We start from the raw sequence: 23,072 nt of genomic DNA, 5'->3' as shown, positions 1-23,072 counted from the left end.
AGGGCTCTGCAGGAGATCTTTCTTCAGTACCAAGAAATCTCTTAAGATTGGTGCTGTTCCTGCTTATTGAGTTTCTCTTCCAACAGCCATCAGATACAATCAGATCTTGCAAGTAATTATTGTCTTGACACAAATGTAGAACTGATCCTAGTGCTCTCTGTCTCGAAGTCAAAATCTTTGTTAATGTTTTTGATTCCCTCCAGCAAAATCGAGAACCGTCAACCTTTTCATCCTAGAACTCAGAGGATGTAGTTTAACAACCATAGACGTCAAAATAATAATAGTAATAATTTAGAAACCCTTGTGTTGAATTATTTTGCTCAGCCACTTACTGGGTATGTGGTTTGGGACAAGTCTTTAAATCTTTCTGAGCTAAAGTTTATTCTTCTATAAAATAAAAAAATAATGCTTTCCATTGTAGAGTTTCCTGTTCATTAAGCACTTTGCCCATAAAACATCTAGTTCTTCTTATTTCTATTCTTCACTTCCTAAAGCTTAGCTGGAATCTTCTCTCTGTGATTTTATTCTCAGGGAATGAGGGGAAAACTTTTTCATCGCAGTTCATTTTATATGGTACAATTATATATAATTTTCGTTTATATTTATTTTTGACATCTTTAGCTTACATTGTTGTCATCTGTGCTTTATTTTGAACATGTGTCATTATGTATTTCTTAGATAAGATTTTTGGATCCTAATTTACCAACTAAAAAAATACATATATATAATGTATATAATTAGTAGCATGAGACTTGAGGCACTTAAAGAGTAAAAATTATTCCCAACTGAAATTGTATTTTGAAGATTTAATGAAATGCCAACCATTTTATATCAGGGTCATAATACCAAACTTCTAATTCCCTACTTGCTTTGCATAATGGGATTACACTTTATATCATTAAATCCATTTCTTAATGGTAATTGAGTTGTTTCAGGTACTGTTAAATTGGCAAAAATCATTGTTACCACAAAGCACCCAAAACCTTTCCTATATTTTGAGAGCACGCTTTAATAAAATATAGTACCAAATTTTCAGATTGTCCAAGGGGAAAAAGGTCTAAGAAACTGCTAAAAATTTGGGAAGGAAGGAGTTAAAACAAAGCGTAACTGATCAGTTCTAATTCTTTTCACAAAAAAGAACATAATAAGCAAGCTTAATTTCATTATTTTAACATTAACTTCACAATGAAAAAAGAGGAAGAAACTATGCATTGTTCTTAGAAGTCGTTTCACACAGCAACTTGTCTTACATATTTCAGAACAGACATGCTTAAGCCAGAGCATTGACCCACGAAAGGTCCTTGTAGCTCTCAGATTCTATGATAAATAAAAAATTAGTTTCATGTTTTTATTTTGCTTTTGTTCTTATACCACTGTGACTTTTCCTTTTAAAGATGGTAAAATAAAATGCCTTATCTCCTTATAAAAAAACAAACAAATGTTTTGTATCATTTTAACATGATTCAGAGATTTGCTTACCGATGATACTTGAAAATCTTTTCTCACACTTGAAAACAGGAAAAAATATCCTTTCTAAAGGAAAGGAATGTAGTGGTCCTTCAGAATGACACCTTTGGCTCATAGGTGGGAATTGAACAATGAGAACACATGGACACAGGAAGGGGAACATCACACTCCGGGGACTATTGTGGGGTGGGGGGAGGGGGGAGGGACAGCATCAGGAGATATACCTAATGCTAAATGACGAGTTAATGGGTGCAGCACACCAACATGACACATGGATACATACGTAACAAACCTGCACATTGTGCACATGTACCCTAAAACTTAAAGTATAATAATAATAAAAAATAAATAAATAAATAAATAAAAATGAATGCAAGGGCTTGGTCCAAACCTAGAGTTAACTATCTTCTGTCCTATGTATTACTCTTTAATAAAAAGTAACTTATAATTCTAAAGGCCATTCAAAAGTAGGAACCAGGTCATATGTAAGAGGATATTCTAACTTGAAAGAATGTAAGAGGAGGTGTCTTCAATAACATCATCATGATTTCAAGCATTTTTGAGTGCCTCTTATATGAGCCGGATACTAGCTTAGACGTTTCTGCTTACATGCCTGAATTATACTAACCAAATTTCTGCAGCTGTAGCCCGCCTTTCCACCCCCCGTTTTTTTTTAAGCTGTTTTGAAACGCGATCATCCTCTCTCCAAAGCCTTGTGCTTCTTCCTGGTCCCTGAATTCCTAACCTTATACCCACTCATTAACCTTACACTATCTTTCTGCTTTGCTTTCCTCTGTCTTCAGCCACCCCTTCTCTATTTTATCTTTCCATAAGCATTTAAATGGTACTCAGATCCTTCCTTCAAAGAAAAAAAAAAATCAAATGAAACATAACTAACAAAAAATGCATCTCTCCCTCCTCCTCTGCATAGCGAGGTTGCTTGAGAGTTGAGTCTACCACATCTCCAACCCTTATCAACCATTCCCTTCTCCACATACCCTAATCTGGTTATCACCCACCCCACAGAATCTGCTCTGAACAATGGCAACAGCCCCACAGCAGCAGGTGCAAAGAGTTTTGTGTAGATTTCACCTTACTTGACCACCTTTGAAACTGTCTGTCTTTTTTCATGCTCTGTTCTCTGGGTTTTCTTCTTCAGTTGGGCTACTTTTCTTCCATTTGCTGCTTTGTTCATCTCAGCCTGTACTTCTGGAACTACTTAAAGCTTTATGCTAAGCCCCTTCCCTTTGTACCTTTCCACTCCCTACCCATAAAATATGATTAAAATCAGTGGTTCTGAAGAATATTTATACAATCAGAGCTAAAATTTCTCTTTTAATCTCTGGCCTCTCCTCAAAACTTCAGACGCATGTGTTCAACCGTCTGTAGATAGCTCCATGAATCACAGAAAGAAAACGTTCAGTAAATGTGTTGAATTAATAAATGAACTATGTATGGTCTAATATTTTAGATAATCCTGAAAATGACCATAACTTACCCTGAGGGAAACAATCAGGCTTTCAATGGACTTCAAGAGGCAAAACGGACAGAAGCATGTTATTTGCATGCTGAAAGTTCTACTACGTTGAACAAGATAGAACAGAACCTTCTACGGATTTTGAAGACATGCCAGGTTTCCCTTCAATTAAATCTTCCAAACTTTCTGAAGTAAATATGTCAGGTCTTATAAATGCACTACTCTATAGATCTGCTATGCATGGAAAAAGCATGAAGTCTTCTCTTTCTCTTCCCATGTTTGTGTATATTTTCAGTTGTAGACTGTCTTATTTACCCTTCATTTCCCTATTTCTAGCACTCTATCCTTATGAGCAGTGTGTAGTTAATCCATGCAGAAGGAAAGGGCAAGGTGAGAAGAAAAGGAGTGTGGGAGGGAGAATAGAAGAAAATAGATGCAGGATGTTCTTTTTCAACTTTTTGCTTCAGAATCTGATAATGTTTTTGATATCATTCACATAGTCCAGGCTGTGAAAAAACTACAACTCAAGCAATGTAAAGTATCAAAGAGTGTTTATATCATAAATTGGGGTCTTAGTTCTGAAATATACTACTTTATCTATCATGGACCTGTTTTTACATATTTCTTATTTGACAATTATCGGACTCATTTCTAATTTTAGCACCTTCTACAGACTCTTGTAGAGGATAGACTGTATTGTTCCTTCTTTTAGTCTGCAGTACAACTAGAGCAGCACCTGGCACTGCTGCTCACATCTCTACCAGATTGGCGTCTTTTAATAAGAAGTGGTGTCCTAAGGACATGTTTTGTCAAGGGACTTATTACCTCTGCCCTTGTTTTTCTTTGTGCTTGATTACTCTTTCTCCATTGTTTTTTTTTTCTACCTAAACATAATGGTTTTCAAAATGTGGTCCATGGACCAATAGCATCACCTTCACCTGGAAATTGGTGAGGATGGAAGCCCAATCCCAGACCTATTGCATCAAAAACTCTGGGGTGGAGTCCTGTAAGCTGTTTTAACACATCCTCCTGGTGATTCCAATGCCTGCTATAGTTTGAGAAACACAAACCTAAAGAAATTCTAGGCCTCTTTTAGTCCAGCACTAACAAACACTACTTTCTAACACATTTTCTTATGGTATGGAATTAATCACTCCTTACTCTCTATTTCCATATAGCATTTTGTCCAACCTTATCAAGGTTGTTTACTTACCACATGGTATAATAGCTAATTGCTTATGCATTTTTTCCTGTCTCCAGGTCCTTAAGAAAAGCAGTTGTGCTGTATTTATCTCCAGCACACAGTGACCCCTCATCAGGTTGTGCGGACTGGGTGAATGAATGAAATAATACTCTCCAAAGCTAAACATAGGTTTGCCATTTGATCCAACAATCACACTCCTAGGTAAAATTCTGTCCACAAAAAAAGCCAGCATATTAATGTTTATAGCTGCTTTATGCATAATTTCTGAAACTTTTTTTTTTTGAGTCAGGGTCTCACTCTGTTACCCAGGCTGGAGTGCAGTGGCATGATCTTGGCTCACTGCAACCTCTGCCTCCTGGGTTCAAGTGATCTTCCCACCTCAGCCTCCTGAATAGCTAGGATTACAGGAGTGTGCCACCATGCCTGGCTAATTTTTCTATTTTTTGGTAGAGACAGGGTTTCACCAGGTTGGCCAGGCTGGTTTTGAACTGATAACCTCAAGTGATCCACTCACCTCAGTGATCTGCCTGCCTTGGCCTCCAAAAGTGCCAGGATTACAGGTGTGAGCCACCATGCCCAGCCTAAAACTTTGAAGCAACCAAAATGTCCTTTAATAGATGAATGGATAAACAAATTGTGGTAAATCCATAAAATGGAATACTATTGAGTAATAAAAAGAAACGAGCAATAAGACCATGAAAAGATACAGAGAAACCTTATATTCATATTGCTAAGTGAAAGAAGCCAGTCTGACAGGCTACATACTGTCTGATTCCAACTATATGACATTCTGGAAAAGGCAAAACTATGGAGTCAGTAAAAAGATCAGCAGCTGCCAAGAGATTGTGGTGGGGAGGAATAGAGTTCGTGGAGCACAGGGAACCTTTAGGGCAGTGAAACTATTCTGTCTAATACTATAATGATGGATACACGACATTATACATCTGCTGAAACACATAAAATGTACAACACAAAGAGTGGCCATTAATGTACATTATAGACTTTGGGTAATAATGATATGTCAATATTTGTTTATTAATGGTTACATGCATACCACACTAATGCAAGATGTTAATAGCAAAGGAAACCACATGTGCATGGGTGGTTTATGGGAACTCTTTATGCTTTCTGTGCAGTTTTTCTACAAATGTAAAACTGTTCTAAAAATAAAATGTATTTTAAAAATACCTCAATGATAGGGCCCCTATTCCTTTTTTTTTTTTTTTTTTTCTTTTTCTTAATTTTTAGAGACAGGGCCTCACCATGTTGCTCAGGCTCATCTCCAACTCCTGAGCTAAGCAATCCTCCCACCTCAGCATCTCAAATAGCTGGGACTACAGGTGCTCACCTCTGCAATTGGCCCGACTCTACTCTCTTGATGATAATTCACTTTGAAATTAGGAGACAGTAAGCCTAGCTCTTTCTAAAATTGCTGTTCAAAGTTTGCAATTCAAGCTTAGGCTACTGGCAGAGCTGATGGAAATAATATCATCATGTGTGTACATTTCAAAATGCTGAGCAACCTTGATTATTAAGCACTAGTAGATAATAGCAGACAATTTATTTTGCAGAGGATAGGATTTCAGACTTCTCACTATTTTGCTAACTGTAACTTCACAAAGTCTGGCCAGTTGTGGTTAAACAGGTATTTATACTTTGCTTCTTTTTTTTTCTTTGCCAGTCCTTCAAATCTCTTTGCTCAAAGATGGATATCATTGTTCGTGATGATTTATGATTGTGAGGAGTTTATAACTCCTGTGTGTTTTTTTAAATGATTTTCCTTTGGGATATAGAGACTTTCCTCAGGTGAACAGAAGTCAGTTTCAAAAATCTGATTTCAGCAATCATTTTTAGACCACAAAATAACTGCATGTGAATACTAGTATTCACACAATGACCATTTTTCATCATCCAAGAATTTAAAAATATATATACTACATATATAACATTATGTATATATATAAATTATCTGGTGTTTCTTCTACATATTCTATAAAGAAAATACACATTATTGTAATACCTGGCCTTCCGGCATATCCTGGGAGTCCTCGACTTCCAGGAAAACCAATTGCTCCCCGATCACCTTTAAGACCTGGAGGACCTACATTATTAATGAAGAAAAAAAGGAGGTAATAATTCATTTTCATACAGACTTTAAAGTATAATGAAAACGTCTAGTTTTATAAGTGAATATGAAATTAGAGAATCTCCAAATGAAGGAATAATATCTTTCCTAAAATTTAATGTTTGACATTGAAAGATAATACAAGCAATAAATATAAACCTTAGTACATTCAGCACATTGTAGCTATTCAATAAATAACATATTGTTGGTAGAAATAAAAGCACATCAGAAAAAATAGATCTTGGAGTTTTAACCAGAAGACTTATGTAGTCAACCACTAATCATCAAATGGCAGGATTTTGCTGTAACTGAAATGACAACTTTAAAATGCATAAGCTGAAAATTGAATTCTTAAGATTTGCCTTAGAAAAAAATGCAACTCAAGTAATGTGAAGTATCAATGAGTGTTTATGAAATAAACTGGTGTCTTGGCTCTGAAATATATTACTTTATCTATCATGGATCTGTTCTTACATATTTCGTTGTAATCCCAGTGTAAATAAAGATACACACACACACACACACACACACACGATACACAGATTTACTTATGAGTATGTACTATATACTTACACAAATCCAGGGATCGATATGCTTAAATGAAAACTGAAAATAGCTATTTTTTTACCCAATATTACTATGGTGATCATAACAACTGCATATAAAAGAAAATGTTATATTCCTATGAAATAAAATATTTTATCCTAGAGCTCAGTGGTTCTTGATAAACTATTGTAACACTTTAGGCATCTTATTTTGTGTCATCATCAATTCAGAGAGATCTCATTCACCCAGTCTCACTTGATCCCTTGGGGAGGCATATTGTAAGAAACTGATTATACATCTTTTCCCAATACCAACGTTTTGGAATATTACTTTTACTTCATAAGTTCCAGAAGACATGGCTTATATATATTAAATATATTTTTAAAATCTTTTCTTGAGTTTTATTAATAGAGACACTTAAAATTGGGCTAACTGCCCTCTAAGAAGCGCTCACTAAGAAGTATATGATTCTTAATAGTAAGAAATAGTATTTAAGCCAGTGTAAAACTTTGATTCCAACAGAAATTAAGCAAACTTCCAAAGCAATAAAGTGATAAACTATGTTTAGAACGATTGCTCCCAAAGCAATAAAGTGATAAACTATATATAGAAATATTAGTAAAGTCAGGACATTTCAACTCAATTTAATTACAAAGTAGTATATATTGGCTGGACTTCATAGTATACAGCCTAACAAAGACCTAACATCTGTTCTCAGTACAAGCTGATTAATATTTACACCTTCCTTCACTATATAAGCAATGCAGTGAGACTTCTGCACTTGTCGTTACTGAGACCTGTCATTCAAATTTAGAAATAAAAACACTGACAGTAAATTCTGCCAATTTAAAAAATTTGAAAACATTCCCCTACTCTTTGTAGAGTGCCATTCACAAGTAACCTCCACTTTTACTCTGTCCTTCATTAATTCGAGAAATATATATTGTACCAGTCTTAGTACATTCCTGGAGTTAAAAATATCCTTATCCAAACAGATCTTCCAGAGCAGAGAAACAACGAGAGACAGATAGTGAGAAAGGTAGCAAAGAAAGATGGTAATTTGGGGGTTATAATTTTAGAAAAACTGGGTAATGGAATAGAGAATGCTATGGTGCCTGCTTTAGACAGGAGCATCTTGGGGCCACAGGAGCATCAGAGAAGCCCCTCCAATGCTGACTTCTCAAGTACCTTACAGTGATGCTCAGAACACAGCCGTTCAACTAAAAATCAAGGGTGTTCAACTACAAATCAAGTACATTTTCAATGGGTAGTCAGAGACCTCTGTTCTTGGAGATGGTTAAGCAGACTCTATATCACCTATGGAGTTACGTGACTTGTTTGTTTAATGATGTTTCAAAATGTAGTCCTCAAAATATAAGCACAGCTGTTGGACTTTATTCCATAAGATCAGATACCCTGAGGCTTTCAGGAGGCAATTAACTAATTTTCTACAATAATCTGTGGCAATGGGAAAGGGTCTGGCACTTGCTTCTAACTCATGGACAATATAAGTACAGTTACATGGAATCTGAGCCATGGGATGTTCCAAGAGACGTTAGACATTATCCACTCAGAATCCATCATTTTAGAGACAGTTCCATGAGACCAGAGTGATCAAATCACTTACATAAAGCTGGTCTGATAATTATTCACATGTCCTCAGTATCTTGCTCTGTTCAGGCTCCTTTCTGCAATGTAGCAGACTGGTTAAGGGAATGGACTCTGCACTCATGCCCATTGGGGTTCAAATACCAGCTTTGCCTCTCACCAGTTGCTGATTGACCTCGAACAGGTCATTTAACCTCACTGTGCATTGCACCTGTAAAATGGATGTATTATTTGTTTCTGCATCATCAGGCTGATGTGATAATTAAAAGAGCTCACACATGTAAAACACTTAGAAAAGTGCCTGGCATGTAATGACTACTTTGTAAATGTTAGCTTTTCTTGTTCTCCTCCTCTTCCTCATCCTCCTCCTCTTCCTCATCCTCCTCCTCAGTAATACAATCATTATTTTCAGCAGCCTGTTGTAAAGGCTTCTAAATTTAGTTTCATTAAATGATACGTACACAGTTAGCAGTGACATTTTTGGATTCACTGGCACAATTTGTTACTTCCAGAAGAAACTCACTTTCAATACTCAGGTGTAGAGCGACAGCCTGCAGCCAGGCAACGTTCCTTACTCAGGTGTATATTTAGGGAATATAAATATATGTCCTTGTGGAAGCTTTAGGGAGGGGCCTTCTTGGGGCCATAGCCTATGGGAAAGGGTGGGCCAGGGTAAAGATATATGTGGATATAAACATTAATAAAATATGGTTCCTGCCTTCCAATATCTATGGGTAAGATGAGCTTTATTTTCTCTTCCTGAGACGTGATTCGTATGGTGGAAAATTCAGATTATGTAAGGAAGTAAATAGTACTGGTTGATGACGAAAAGTTTGCAGCCAGAGGAGCCTTCAGTTCTCTCCCAGGGCATCTCATGTAGGTAGCCCCTCCCATGCCTACAGGTCAAACTACCTTGTTATGGATCACATTGGGCATAAACAGCTTCTCAGAAATTCCTTTAGAAAAGAAAGTTGTTTCTCCTTCAAAACATTGTCGTCATGGGTAAAATCGGCCCCTTAAAAGAAACTCACATGAGATACAAAATCCTTGATCATGACATTTGCCCCCCTTATATTACTACTTATCATCCTGGAAGCTCTGTGAATTCAGAGATTCTGCATCTGTTTACACATACTCTACAGGGTATTGTAGAACACCAGGCCTGGAGAAAGTGCTCAGCACATATTTTTTGAGTGAAAAGTGATAGGTCATTCTCCCCAGTATGCTTTCAAGGAAATAGCCCTCTAAAATAAATGTGTTATTATTTGGGGAATAAAGCATATTTAAACATAATATCCACCCTAGTATACGAATAATAATTCTACTATATTTAATGTATTAGTTATTTAAGGCTACTAGGACAACCACTTAGGTTTTGCAGATATTCACACCATGATTGTCAGTCTAGGTGAGTTTGACTTGGTCAAGCTGAGTTTAGTAGGCTCAAATGGATGTAGAGATGGGGATGTAATAAATCTGCTCAAATTAGAAAGTAGAATTACTATGATTGCCCATCATATACTCTTTGCTTCCTGATTTAGGTATCAAATATGAGGCAATTAGACCATCTGGTGGAGAAATGAACAGAACGTAGCAAGATATCCAGAAATAATACATTAGGAAAGATGCCTGGTATTTTGAATACTTTTCTTGTAGTGCACCAAACTAAATGGTAACTGATAACCTAGAAGAGTCATTGATTACCCCAGGAACTCGACCTGTCTTTTATGAGGAACTGGATAATGCCTATTTGTGTAAATGAGCAGTACCAAAAGCAACAAATTATGACATCACGTTTTACCCTGTAAATTTAAACTATGACAAATCGTTAATTTACAATAAAAAAAAACAAAATCAAAGATTCTTTGCAATGGTGTCTATTTATAACATTAACACAAGCTGAAATTTATAAATCCTTCTATTTCATACATTCATAGTTCAGAAACAGCTGCAGAAGATTCTCCCAAGATGAAGCATTGTATGGCAAGTTGCAGCCCAGACTGAACTTTTATGGTTGAGTTATGAAGCTCTGACAATTGCAGCTTGTATGGAGGAGCTGATAGACCCTTCACAATAGTAGTTCTGGCAGCAGATTTAATACTGGTTATTTCCCCGCTTATGACATTAATGCAGCATTGTTAATATCTGACTAGCATTAGTCAAGTAGAAAGACTTTCCTGAATAAAAATTCTTTCCTGGCAAGGCATTCAAAAGCACATCAATACTAATACCATCCGACTTGGCATATTATATACATGGGGAGGATTGCTATTTTATAAATATAAAACATGTGTACCAGGATGTATACCATCTATCTTCACATATAATATGCCATATATATATATTTATACACATATATGTACATATCTGTGCTTAGGCAGGTATCAAGTTCATGCTTTTCATTTTCAAAAATTTTTCTGATGTGACCAGGGCTAGTCAATATACTGATCAGAAAGAAGAACCTTTTATATAATCAAAAGACAGAAAAATAAGATGAAGTACATGGTATTTAGACATGTTTTGGTAACACAAACCATTCTAGTTATAATTAGACCTTGCAGCATACTTCCCGCCATCAAACGGCATGCAGGGTATTTGATTTCAAGCCAAGGCTAACATGACAATCATGTTATTATCTTTTTTATTTTTTCAAGCAAAGAAAGTTTGTGTTCTCTCTTCTGTGTCTTCCATTGTCTTCTTTCAAAATATTTCTTTCAAGATTACAACTTAGAGGAAAATAATTTGAAACAATTTTGCTCTTAGTAAAGCACAGAGAGTGACTGTCAGCAAAGGTAAGTGTCATCCATATTTTAGCCAATATTTAAATACAGATTTCATTAGTTTAAACAGATACATTCCAAATACTATATGAGAAATATAGTCCAATTTGCTTGTGATTCATAACTCAATACTAGTGTGAGTTTTTATGTCTTAAAAATGAGATAGCTTGCAAATGTGAAGATGATTTATTCAATGCAAAGATAATTGTTGTACTCCCCTTCACATATGATCTACGGTTAGGTCTGCCTTATACGGTTTGCTGTCTATTATATACATGTCACTCTCTAGACTTACGAACAATATCATTTGGTTACTCTGGTTAAAGCATTTATTTTATTCAAAAATCATGAGTAATGCTTATCATTCACTACATGATTAGGCTACTAGAACATTTACTACCCCCGCAAGACACACACACACACGTGCACGTATGCATACACACACACACACAAAAACACACACAAACATCCTCTGCAGGATATAAATAAAATAGCAATCCTCCCCTACACATGTACCTGGATGTATATCACCTATCTTCATAGTATATGATTAAATAGCTATAATTACCATACCTATTGGACCTGGAAATCCTCGTGGACCACTTTCTCCAGTGGGACCTCGATCTCCTTTTTCACCTGGGGGTCCAGGAGGACCTTTAAAAAAATTACAGTTACTGATCATAGCTGTCAAGCATAGGAAAAATGGGTTAGTCATCTGTCAATATACTTATATAAGGCAATCCAAAGTCTTCTATTTGTTGTGCAATAATATAGAATGTATAAGACTGAACTTCATGAATGGAGGAGTATTCTGCTATTCAGGAATATAATGCCCTATACTAATAAGGATGACATTGCCTCAAAGTAAACAACCTAACAGTATATTAAATGTGAGTGTGCCTAACACTTTCCTATGTTCTGAGAACCTGCAGGCAGAGAAAAGACAGCAGGCTGGCACAAAGTCACATTAGTGTTGTACGCATCCTCGGCAGTTAGACATAGTGTTAGATATAATATGGAGTTAGCCACTATACGGAAAATCTGTAAGTAAGAACTTGAATGACATTTGTGATACCCTCAAGAGAAGGGAAAATTCACACACAGTATACAACCAGAAAGCACTTTGTTGGAACTGACCATAAACTCAGATATTTGTCAGTGAGCTGGAGATCCGCGTGAATGCTGATGGTTGAGGTCTTCATTGAGAAAGTAGGATATGAGGGGTACTTTCAAGAATGAAGAGAAGGGGAAGGAAGACAATTCCTAGGGAGTGAGAAAGGCATGAGGAAAGGCAGGAAGGTGAAAATGAGCAGAGGAATTCTTTTTTCAAGTAAAATATTAAGTAGAATTTCTAGATTGCTATAAATACTGTAAACAAAATAGAGACATTGCAAGGAAAACTCTGGTCTCATCATTTTTTTTCAGGTGGCTCTCCTCAGAGCTGTGATTAAACAACATTGATTTAGCCATTTGTATTTTCTGTGTCCAGCAAAACAGATATCTGCTCATCATGCCTTTAAAATGATTATACCTAGCATGTCTTTAGAACTCAAAGGTAATCCTACCTACATACCATGTTCCATATGGAGTACAGAGGACAAAAAAATCTCTTCTTTATTTAAAGAAGAACACTTAGTTTCCTTTTCAACACCAGAAGAAAGAAACAGAGAGAAACATTATTCCACAGATTCACCATAGAATAAGGAAATAGTGATATTTTAAAAGAAGCATTTTCAATTGATAGTTTGGTCACATACGTAGTCCAAGGAAAACATACAAATATATACAGCATCCCTGGTTAGAATGCACTTGTTTAAAAATTTTAATCAGGTGGGACACATAATACCTGAAGAAATCTAAGAGGGGGCCACATAAATAAATAAAGATTATCTCATGAAAAACTGTATTTTGTACATTTATTTGTTGCTTATTTTGACATCCTTGACTCTACTTCTGTCTATTCCTCTGGTATATCCCATTTTCAAGGTACAGTTTGGGTTTTAAAGGCCCAAGATATCATTACTCTGCTCAAAAGAATGTCCCTTCTCTTCATATGCAACATTGCACACACATTTAATTGTATTTTTATTATAAAAGCAACTCTACTTATAGGAAACATAAAAACCTAGAAAAAGCGTGGGGAAAAATATAATTCGTAGTTGTGTTAACTAAAGATCTTTACCATTTCTTTCCTAAGTGTGTATGTGTATTTTTTTTTCACATAATCGTCATGCAAACAACATATTACAGGGCTTTTAGAAATTAACCAGTGTATTATATTCTAAGGTATAGCTTAATTCTTGCAAGACAAACATTTAAGTGCTGCACAAGAAGTGTCAGGTTTCTATATCAAAGGGAATCTTTATGTGCCCCTGTTCTCTGCAGAAAAATGTAGTACTTCCCAAGAAAAGGAGTTTAACTTCCACAAGCATGAATACGGCTGCATCCATTCATCACTACATAGCAATGAATCCGAGGGGACGGGGGCAAGCAGGACAGACACTCAATTAACAGCCTGAATTTTGCTGAACTAATTGAAGGGAAGCACAACGATAGTACTCAACGATGGTGTTTTGAAAAAAGTGCACAAGCAAAGATTTCAGTTTAGTAACTCAGGATCCAAAGCAAGACGCAGACATTCCAGGAAAAACCAGAACATGAAACAAGAAGAAACAAGGGACACAGAGAATAGATCTAGACTCTTAGCCTCTGAGATGGACTTCTCACCATTTCTTTGGTAAGTAAGAGGTGGAAGGAACTCTCCTAATTACTAACTATCCTTTCAATGACATTACATGTAATTACGGGAACTGTATACAGCTTTAATTTTGGAGTATTAGTTCAATCACGGCAAATACATCTGTGTTATTTTACAAAATTTGGAGTTAAAGATCCCTCTCTGTATTTTTATATAAAAATACTGATACCCGGTATTTGAATCCTACAATAAGAAAAACAGGTAAAGCTTTTTGTTAGAGTTCTAACTAGACGTGTTGAACGTACATTTTTATTGTAATTCTATTCTTCATGTAACATTAATCTCACATTATGTTTCATTTTTGTACATTGTTATAGCTCTTTTACTGTTTCTAACAAAATGTTGGAAGGAACTCAATAAATGTTTTAGGTGTCTTTCAGATACACTGGGGGAATAAAATAACAAATTATATACCACTTTACTCTTAGTTTCTGATGCGGAACATTTGAAAACACTTTCCACTACCTTGCCACCTTCCAAAACTAGCTTCCTCTCCATTCCCATTGTAGCACACGTCTTCACCATCACGCAGCTGGACCATTGCTAGAGTTTTTTCATCTGCTCTGAATGTGTTTTGTCTATTTCACCTCCTATTTCCCTCAGTGTTAGCTTTCTTCTTTTTGATAAGAATCTGTTTTGCAATGTCTCCATCAAATTAAGGAAATGCAGTAACCTATTCTGCCACATTATGGAAAAAAGAATAAAGACTCAGAGTCTCTTGTAGTCATGTTTTGTTCGTACTTTCCATTTAGTCTTTTCAAAATTTTGTTCCACAGTGACATAGTAACTGCCTCGTTGCGACAATAAACAGACAAAATGCTACCTGCCAGCTCCCTTGCTGATATATGTAAAAAAAAAACTGGGTTAATATTGGCCAAAATATATTATTTACTCTAGTTCAAGAAGCCATAGAATTTACATTATTTTTCATCTTTAATGTTTTCAATTACAGTTATAGGAATAATTCATAAATACTATCACAATAATCTGCCATGAAGAATTACCTTTATAAAACACATGCACGAAATCTACTATTAAGCTTCCTCCACGATTATTTCTTAAAAAGGAAAATTAAGATTTCTACATAACCACAAAAAAGTACTGATATGTAATATTTGATAATCATCAATATCATAGATCAAAATTACCCAATTTACTAGAAAAGCAAACCCAAGTGTATCATATCATTGAAAATCCTCAGATGATAACATAGCACTAATAATATCTGACTAAGTTTCCAGAATCTTGCTTCCCTAGTCTTTATTCATTATGAGGATTAATTTTCTACTTTGTTTTCAATCTTGTCTCATATTCAGATCATCATAAAAATCTGCCACATCTTCTATCAGTCTATTGCTGCCTAAACCTGCTTCTTTTTTTTTCTAGTTTTCATGCTCATTGATTTAGATACATTTAACCTGGAAGACACTTTAAATATTGTTTAACTAAACATATTTATAGAGGGTCAGAGAGTGAGTTGCTCAAGGTCTTAAAACTAGTTGGGTAAAATCAGAACTAGAACATTTCATTTCTTTCCTGACATCCTACGCTACCATGTTCTAAATTTAATTGACTTCATTTTCCTTATCTGTTCTTCCATTACTCCTGAGCTGAATTTTTCCTTTATATAGTGGTTAAAGTCACAATTCAGTTTTTTTCCTTTTGTTAAGTGTTTTTTTTTTTTTTTTTTTTTTTTTTTTTTTTTTTTTTTTTTTTTTTTTTTATGAGAGACAGGGTCTTGCTACTTTGCCTAGGCTGGTCTTGAACTCCTGGGCTCAAAAGGCCCTCTTGTCTCAGTCTCCCCAAGTGCTGGGATTATATTGTCTCAGCCTCCCAAAGTGCTTGGATTACAGGCATGAGCCACCACTTCTAGCCTACAGTCTAGCTGTTAAAATCTCAGTAATTAATTTTACAAAACTCCAAATTCAAATTTCCTCAGTTCCTTTTTCATTTTCTCTACTATAAAAATCAAAATTTCTTTTCTAGTGCTCTTACATCCTAGGAAGCCAATATATCTAAAATTTTTCCAAATAAACAAAATGTTAGCTATTCTCACCACAGAGCCATATTATACTTTATTTCTCTTAAATACCTTTCTCTAGAGTTCATCTTTGCTTCTTTAAATCATGTTATCCCCAACTCTCCACCAAACTCTACTTCACCATTTCCACAATGAAATTTCATGTAGTTCTTTAAGACTCTAATTATCATAACTAATTGAGAAATGTATTAAAAATCTTTGTCTCTTTTAACTGTATAATTATTTAGTGATTATTAATATACGGGAAAAGAGAACACAAAGTAATTACACTAACTCTGCAATCAACACACGATAAAGGATAAAACACTCATTAATTTCTAAAATATGGTTCTTAAGTTATAATTTAATTAATATATATTTTATGGCTAGGTGCTATAAGAGATATAAAGAATAGTTTCTAATTGAAGTAACTTGTGTCCAGGGAGAGTTGACACTGTTCTGGAAGAGAGAATGAGATACTTTCATACATAACTATCACATTGAGAATTCTCTTGAGAGAGAATACTTAATGTTCCATATTAAGACAGAAATAAATATCTGCTGGGCCTTACTATTGGTAGAACCAGCAAAGGCTTCATGCAACAGGTGGCATCTTAGATGGACTTTGAATGATAAATAAGATATCTTCGAATACAAATCAAAGAGAAAATATTTCAAATAAAGGAAAAGACATAAGGCAGGATGCACAAAGTACCGAGTACATTAGAATCACAGTCAAATTAGTTGAAATATTTGATATACAAAAAAGACAAGGGAGGGAATGAAGCATTCAAGACTAGTTAAGAGACACACTGAAGAAGACTTTGAGTGCTATAGGCAAAACTGTATGTCTAATGAGGGGGCAACAGAGAGTCTTTATGCTTTCTAAAGCAAGGCTGTAATGTACAAGAGTGCAAAAAGGATTACAGTCTGGGCAGGAAACAACTGCAACTCTGGCAAAGAAGTGATAAGAATAATTTATATGAGGATATAAAGAAATGACAAGAGAATAGAGAACACAGAACGTTGAGAACTAATGGTGGTCTCGGGAGATATAAAATAATTAAAATCGATAGCTTGGAAGCCAGGAAGAATGACACTGCTATTACAGAGTGTAACTTGCTAAGAAGAAAGTGTTAGTTTCACTTACTCACTCAACACATACATAATTGCTCACCCACCATTTTCCAGGCACTCTAACACGCATTGGGAATGCAGAGGTAGACAAGAAGGAGAAGACTTAACCTCACAGAGCTCACATACTACTGGAGAAGATACAAGCTAAACAAGTAAGGAAATGCAGAGACGACATAATTTCATATAGTGGTACATACTATGAGGAAATTAAAGCAAATCATGGTAGACAGAGAGATGGGGTAGGTTAGAATAAGAATGGTGGAAGGTGGAGGAGGTAACTTCAAGTGGAACCAAGAAGGAGCAGAGATGTACAGCAGAACATTTCAAGAGAAAGTGAAAACGTCTAGTGTTCATTATGGACAGCACAAAATGAAACAAGCACTTTCTCTGTATTAACTTTTACTTGTTCGTGGCACTTCACTCTTCCACATTTCCAAGCTAGGCAGAAGGATGACAGAGGGAAGATTTAGAAAATTAGGGCAGAGAAATAGACAGGTGACAGACCAAGTAGAAGCTTACATTTTTTCCCAAATCTAATGAGAAGATATTGGAGGATTTAAGCAAGAGAGAGAAAAGACACATCTAGTGTAAAGACAGAAACCACACACATCCAGTAATTTGTATGGGTTTTCTTAAATAGCATTTTTTTTCTCTATTTAGAATGGACTAAGAACAGAGCCAGGGACACCAACTGAGAAGCGGATGTAATACACCCGACTGGGATATGGTTGCTTGAATAACACTAGTAATAGAGAGTAAGAAGAAGTTTGATTTGAGATATTGTATGAAATAAGAATTAGCAGGACTTACAAATGGATTACGTACAGAATGAGAGCAAGGAAGTCAAAGACAGCTTCCAAGATCACAGAGTGAGCAGGTAGTTGAAAAATGACAAATCCATCAAAAAGACTGAAAATGCAACAGATTTGGGGAGGCGGATGGGGATAGCTAGTTAAGAAGTGAGGATTTGGTTTTGAATTTGTAAAGCTTTGGACATTTATTTGAAATCCAAAGTGGAGGTATCTGTTAGAGAAAAATCTGATTAATTCAAATTTTTATCATCTGTTTTACTGTGATAAATACTATGTGTGATATGTGTTCTGTATAAGCAAGCTATAAAGTACAGCAATAATGAGAATACCCTTGCAACATCACAATCCAAGAAATTGGTATCTACCTAGATGTTCCCCCATCTCATTCATCTATTTCCTTTTCATAGATAAACATTACCCTGAATTTTGTGTTTATCATTTTCCTAATTTTTTTTTTTTTTTTTTTTTTGAGACGGAGTCTCGCTCTGTTGCCCAGGCTGGAGTGCAGTGGCACGATCTCGGCTCATTGCAAGCTCCGCCTCCGGGGTTCATGCCATTCTCCTGCCTCAGCCTCTCCGAGTACCTGGGACTACAGGCGCCCGCCACCACGCCCGGCTAATTTTTTTGTATTTTTAGTAGAGACGGGGTTTCACCGTGGTCTCGATCTCCTGACCTCGTGATCCACCTGCCTCGGCCTCCCAAAGTGCTGTGATTACAAGCGTGAGCCACCGCGCCCAGCCATTTTCTTAAATTTTAAAACCACCATTATGTTACATATTTATGTGTCTGTAAATTTACATAATTTTACTAACTATAAGGATTAGAAGTAAAAATTGTCTATATATAGTTTTCTGGGACTTGTTTTTATTTTTTTTCATTGTCATCACTTGATTATTAGGCTTGTCAATTTTCTCAAACTAGTGTATTTGAAATGAAATCACATGAACTTCTTGGTTCTATTTTTCTAGTTGCTAATGATATAAAATGAGACAAAATATTAAAGTCATGAAACAGAGCTTAACAGACATGGAAGCTGGAATGAGAATATCCAATATGAATTTTTTGTGAGTTACAGAGGAAAGGAGAGAAAGAATTATGAAGAAGCAATAGTCAAAGTGAATGAAGCTGGTTATATTCCCAAACTGATAGACATAAATCCACTAATACAAGAAGTACAACAAAAGTTAGATGAATAAATTATCAATACAAAACCACAGATAAGTAAAACTGCACATACGAAAGACAAAGAGAATGAGAAACAGATTGGTGGCAGTCATTTTAAGAGCCATAAGAAAAGCTTGAAGCCAGGGGACCAATTTTTTCAGCACACTGATAGAAGGAATCCAAATGACTGTCAACCTAAGAAGTGTGTATATAGTAAAACAATTTCAAAGATCAAGACAAAATAGAGAAAATGAAAATCAGAAGGTTTCATTATCAATTTACTTTCACTAAATGAACTTCTAAAAGATATATTTCAGGCAGAAGGAAAATAATCCCAGAAGAAATGACTGAGGTGCTTGTAGAAGCGAGAACAATTGGATACATATGTAACAAACCTGAACGTTGTGCACATGTACCCTAAAACTTAAAGTATAATAATAAAAAAAAACGTGAAAAAAAAAGAAGGGAGAAAAATTGGTAAATTCATGGGCAAATTTCAATAAATATTTGTTGTGGGTGAGTGATGACTATCTGAGCCAGTGATGCAGAGTTAAATAATTTACCAAGATGGTTGTAGATAAAGAAAGGCAGATTTATTAGCAAAAGCAGGAAAATACGTTGCAAGGAGGCAATGAGCAGGCCAGCAGAAGAGAAAGTGATTGTCAGGAAACAAAGGTTTGCTGAAGATTTCATAGAATAGTGTTTATAACGCATGCTGAAGAGAGCTTGTGCAGTACTGATTAGCCAAGGTTACAGTGGGTTAACTTGCAGGTATCTGGTGATAAGTTTCATGCAGGAGGGACCTACATGTTCTGGGCCAAGAAGAAAGGCAGATTTTCAGCTTATCTTCTTTCTCTTTGCTTTCCCTGATCCTACCAGCCTGACTACTTTTCCCTAATTAGGGCTCCACAATATTGTCTGTATAAAAAAAGAAAAATAATATTGACTAAGTTCTTGATAAAAAAAATAAAGTAGAATGAACCATACTAAAAATATTAGCAGGAAATTAGGGAAGAGGATCATCAAAGCACTTTCAGTTCCTTGTGTATTTTAGGATGAATGTTAAGATACTGATCAACGTTAGACTTCAAGATAAATGTTAAGGTCAACAATCAATAAAAAATAGAAACATACTACAAAGCTTCTAAAACCTGTTTGGTAACTTTGATAGAGTGAAAAATTCAGCAAGAGAAAATCTTAATCAATCCAAAAGTGGCAATACAGGAAAGCAAAAGAAACATAAAATAAACCGGAGAAAACCAGAGCACATAAGATAGTGGAAATAAATACAGTGAAAAGAGATGGGCCGGGTGCGGTGGCTCACGCTTGTAATCTCAGCACTTTGGCAGGCCGAGGCGGGCGGATCACGAGGTCAGCAGATCGAGACCACTGTGAAACCCCGTCTCTACTAAAAATACAAAAAAAAGTTAGCCGGGCGTGGTGGCGGGTGCCTGTAGTCCCAGCTACTCGGAGAGGCTGAGGTAGGAGAATGGCGTCAACCCGGGAGGCGGAGCTTGCAGTGGGCCGAGATTGCGCCACTGCACTCCAACCTGGGCGACAGAGCGAGACTCAGTCTCAAAAAAAAAAAAAAAGAGATGGTCAGACTGTATATTTTTTAAAAGAAAAGTTAAGTGTTCATTACAAGAGATAAACCTAAAACAAAGGATACCAAAAGGCAAAAGGTTGCAATCAAAATATAGTAAAATACATGTAAATGGTTGAAATCAAAATATAGAAAATCAAAACCAAAATATAGAAATCAAAAAATCAAAATATAGAAAAAATCTATAATGTGAAGCTAAAACTAAAATAGCTAAAATGTAAAGCTAAAACTGAAAGCCTATATATACATAGTAAGAAAGCATATATATATATATATATTATATATATATGTAAGATTGAATTCACCTTATTTCACTAACAGGTGCTGCAGAAGAAATGAAAGACTGGAAGTTTTGAAAAAACAATATTAACAAGCTTGGTTTGTGAACATGTGAAGAAACTTGTAATTACAGAAAACTTGTATTCAGTACTTATGAGGTAGTTTTTAAAAATGAGAAAATATTTAGACCTTAAGATATATTTTGCTTATCCCTTTCTATTTAAATGATACCAGGCTACTGGTTATTGTACCCTGTCTTGATCTGATTTTAATATTCTTTCCTCTGGTTATCTGTAGTAAATGTATGCTCAAAAACTATTTATTTCAAACCATAGGATTTCAAATATCAAATCTCTGCATGTATCAGTATATTTTAATATATATATCATTTTCTGGAGGAATGACAAAACATTTTACCTTGAATTAAAGTGATATTTCTTAAGGTCTGAGAATGTTCCCAATCTTTCAGTCTGAGATCATTAGTGATGTTATTCAGTACTTTCACTTCTCCTTTTATTTCCTGTTCCAAATGCACTTGTTCTTCTTTCATAGCCATAATTTCTGCTGATACATTGTAAACACGCTCCTCTAATTTACTGATTTCCTGTAAAACATAAGTGAGCATCCACAACGTTTGTTACATACATAATTATCAAATATGAAAGTTCAAGAAACCCTCGGAGTTTGGGTTTTCAAAAACATATTACAGGAGGTTTATGGAATAAGGATATAGAAATTAGAAAACTGTTCTCAAAGCAGTAATTCTTTAATTGCGAAACATTTCCTCTTTTGACTGAATGGCTGAATGTTTACAATCACAACCCCCTTCAAAAATCAATTTAATATATCTATGATATGTTTCTATTCCTATAAATATAGATGTCAAAATGCTAACAATAAAATTAAATAAACATCATAAGGTCTTAATTTATCTGAAGTAAAATGTCTTCATACTGTACTCACAGTGGCAACATATTCAAATTCCTTAAATTTGATAGATTTATATCGGAAACTTTTTATAGTAATAAGCGAAGTTTAATGTCATAATCCTCAGTGGTGATGAACACTGACAATAGATTTTCATACTCAATAAAACCTCAAACTCGCATATTAACAGTGCTTTACTTTCAATTTGCATTGCCTCTGTATTTGAGGCATTAGTATTTTGTGTTTTCAAATACATATATATTTTGTGTATATTTATACATACACATTCATATACTTAGAGTGCAAAAAACAGAGAGGATCTACCTATATCCTGGAATATGCTTTTATATTTTACTGAAAAATATATTAAGGATATTTATCTATTAAAATACTTCAGAGACTGACATTTTCAGTAATTTAGTGGAATTGAATCTGTTTCTCAAAATTTGTTTAGGATTCCTATTCATAGTGTTTTGAGCTGTGCACTTTTCTACAACTTTAAACAATGCTGCCATGAACATCATTTTAAATATATTCATATATTGATGTAAGTACTTCTATAGAACATCTTCCTGGAAATGGATTTGACCAAAGGGACTAAACATTAAACAGCATTTTTGTTCAACCATTGCCATACTGCTCTCCAAATATATGCTATCATTTTTCTTCCTCTTACTGCGTATCAGTGTCCACTTTTTGCAGCTAAATACTGGGTATCATTAATGTATTTCAGTTTGCATAGTAAGAGTAGGTACATAGCAAATGATTATTATTTAACTTGTTTTTCCAATTATAATGAGGTTAAAGTATCCAGTCATTAAATTTCTGACGATTAATATTTATTAATTTTCTTTTTGATCCTTTGCTTGGTTTTCTCTTTTGGCATTGGGCTTTTTCTTTTTGATGAACCAAATCTTCTCATCTATTCTAGTAATAATTTTTGCCTGTCTGATCTACTTTTATCCCATTTTCTGTCTTCATTCTATGCTTTATTATTGTATTAAGTACTCCTATGTTCTAAAGTTGATAGATACTCATTTCCCATTTGCACATGGGGAAATAAGCCAGTGGTATATTTTTCTTTAATCCAGATGTAAAAAGAATATTACACTCTCTTGAGCTGGATTGGACTAGACAAGCTTAGGTGAGAGGATCAAGATGGTCA

The 23,072-nt window shown here is 35.1% G+C and overlaps 1 protein-coding gene across 5 annotated transcripts in view; it reads right to left on the bottom strand.

Annotated features, from left to right (window-relative positions):
* The window catches only part of MSR1 (macrophage scavenger receptor 1), a 431,365-nt gene that overhangs the window by 40,151 nt on the left and 368,142 nt on the right, over positions 1-23,072 (bottom strand). For all 5 annotated transcript variants that reach the window (XM_030812343.1, XM_030812339.1, XM_030812340.1 and 2 more), the window contains 3 exons: positions 21,398-21,584; positions 11,781-11,861; positions 6,169-6,249 (listed from right to left, as the gene is read on the bottom strand). In XM_030812343.1, coding sequence (XP_030668203.1) covers positions 6,169-6,249; positions 11,781-11,861; positions 21,398-21,584 — 349 coding nt within the window. The remainder of the gene's footprint in view (positions 1-6,168; positions 6,250-11,780; positions 11,862-21,397; positions 21,585-23,072) is intronic.

This window comes from Nomascus leucogenys, chromosome 4, assembly GCF_006542625.1.
Source record: "Nomascus leucogenys isolate Asia chromosome 4, Asia_NLE_v1, whole genome shotgun sequence".
In the NCBI taxonomy this organism is placed as follows: Eukaryota; Metazoa; Chordata; class Mammalia; order Primates; family Hylobatidae; genus Nomascus; species Nomascus leucogenys.
The sequence above is the reverse complement of the archived record's forward strand: the minus strand, read 5'-3'. Positions and strand labels throughout refer to the sequence as shown.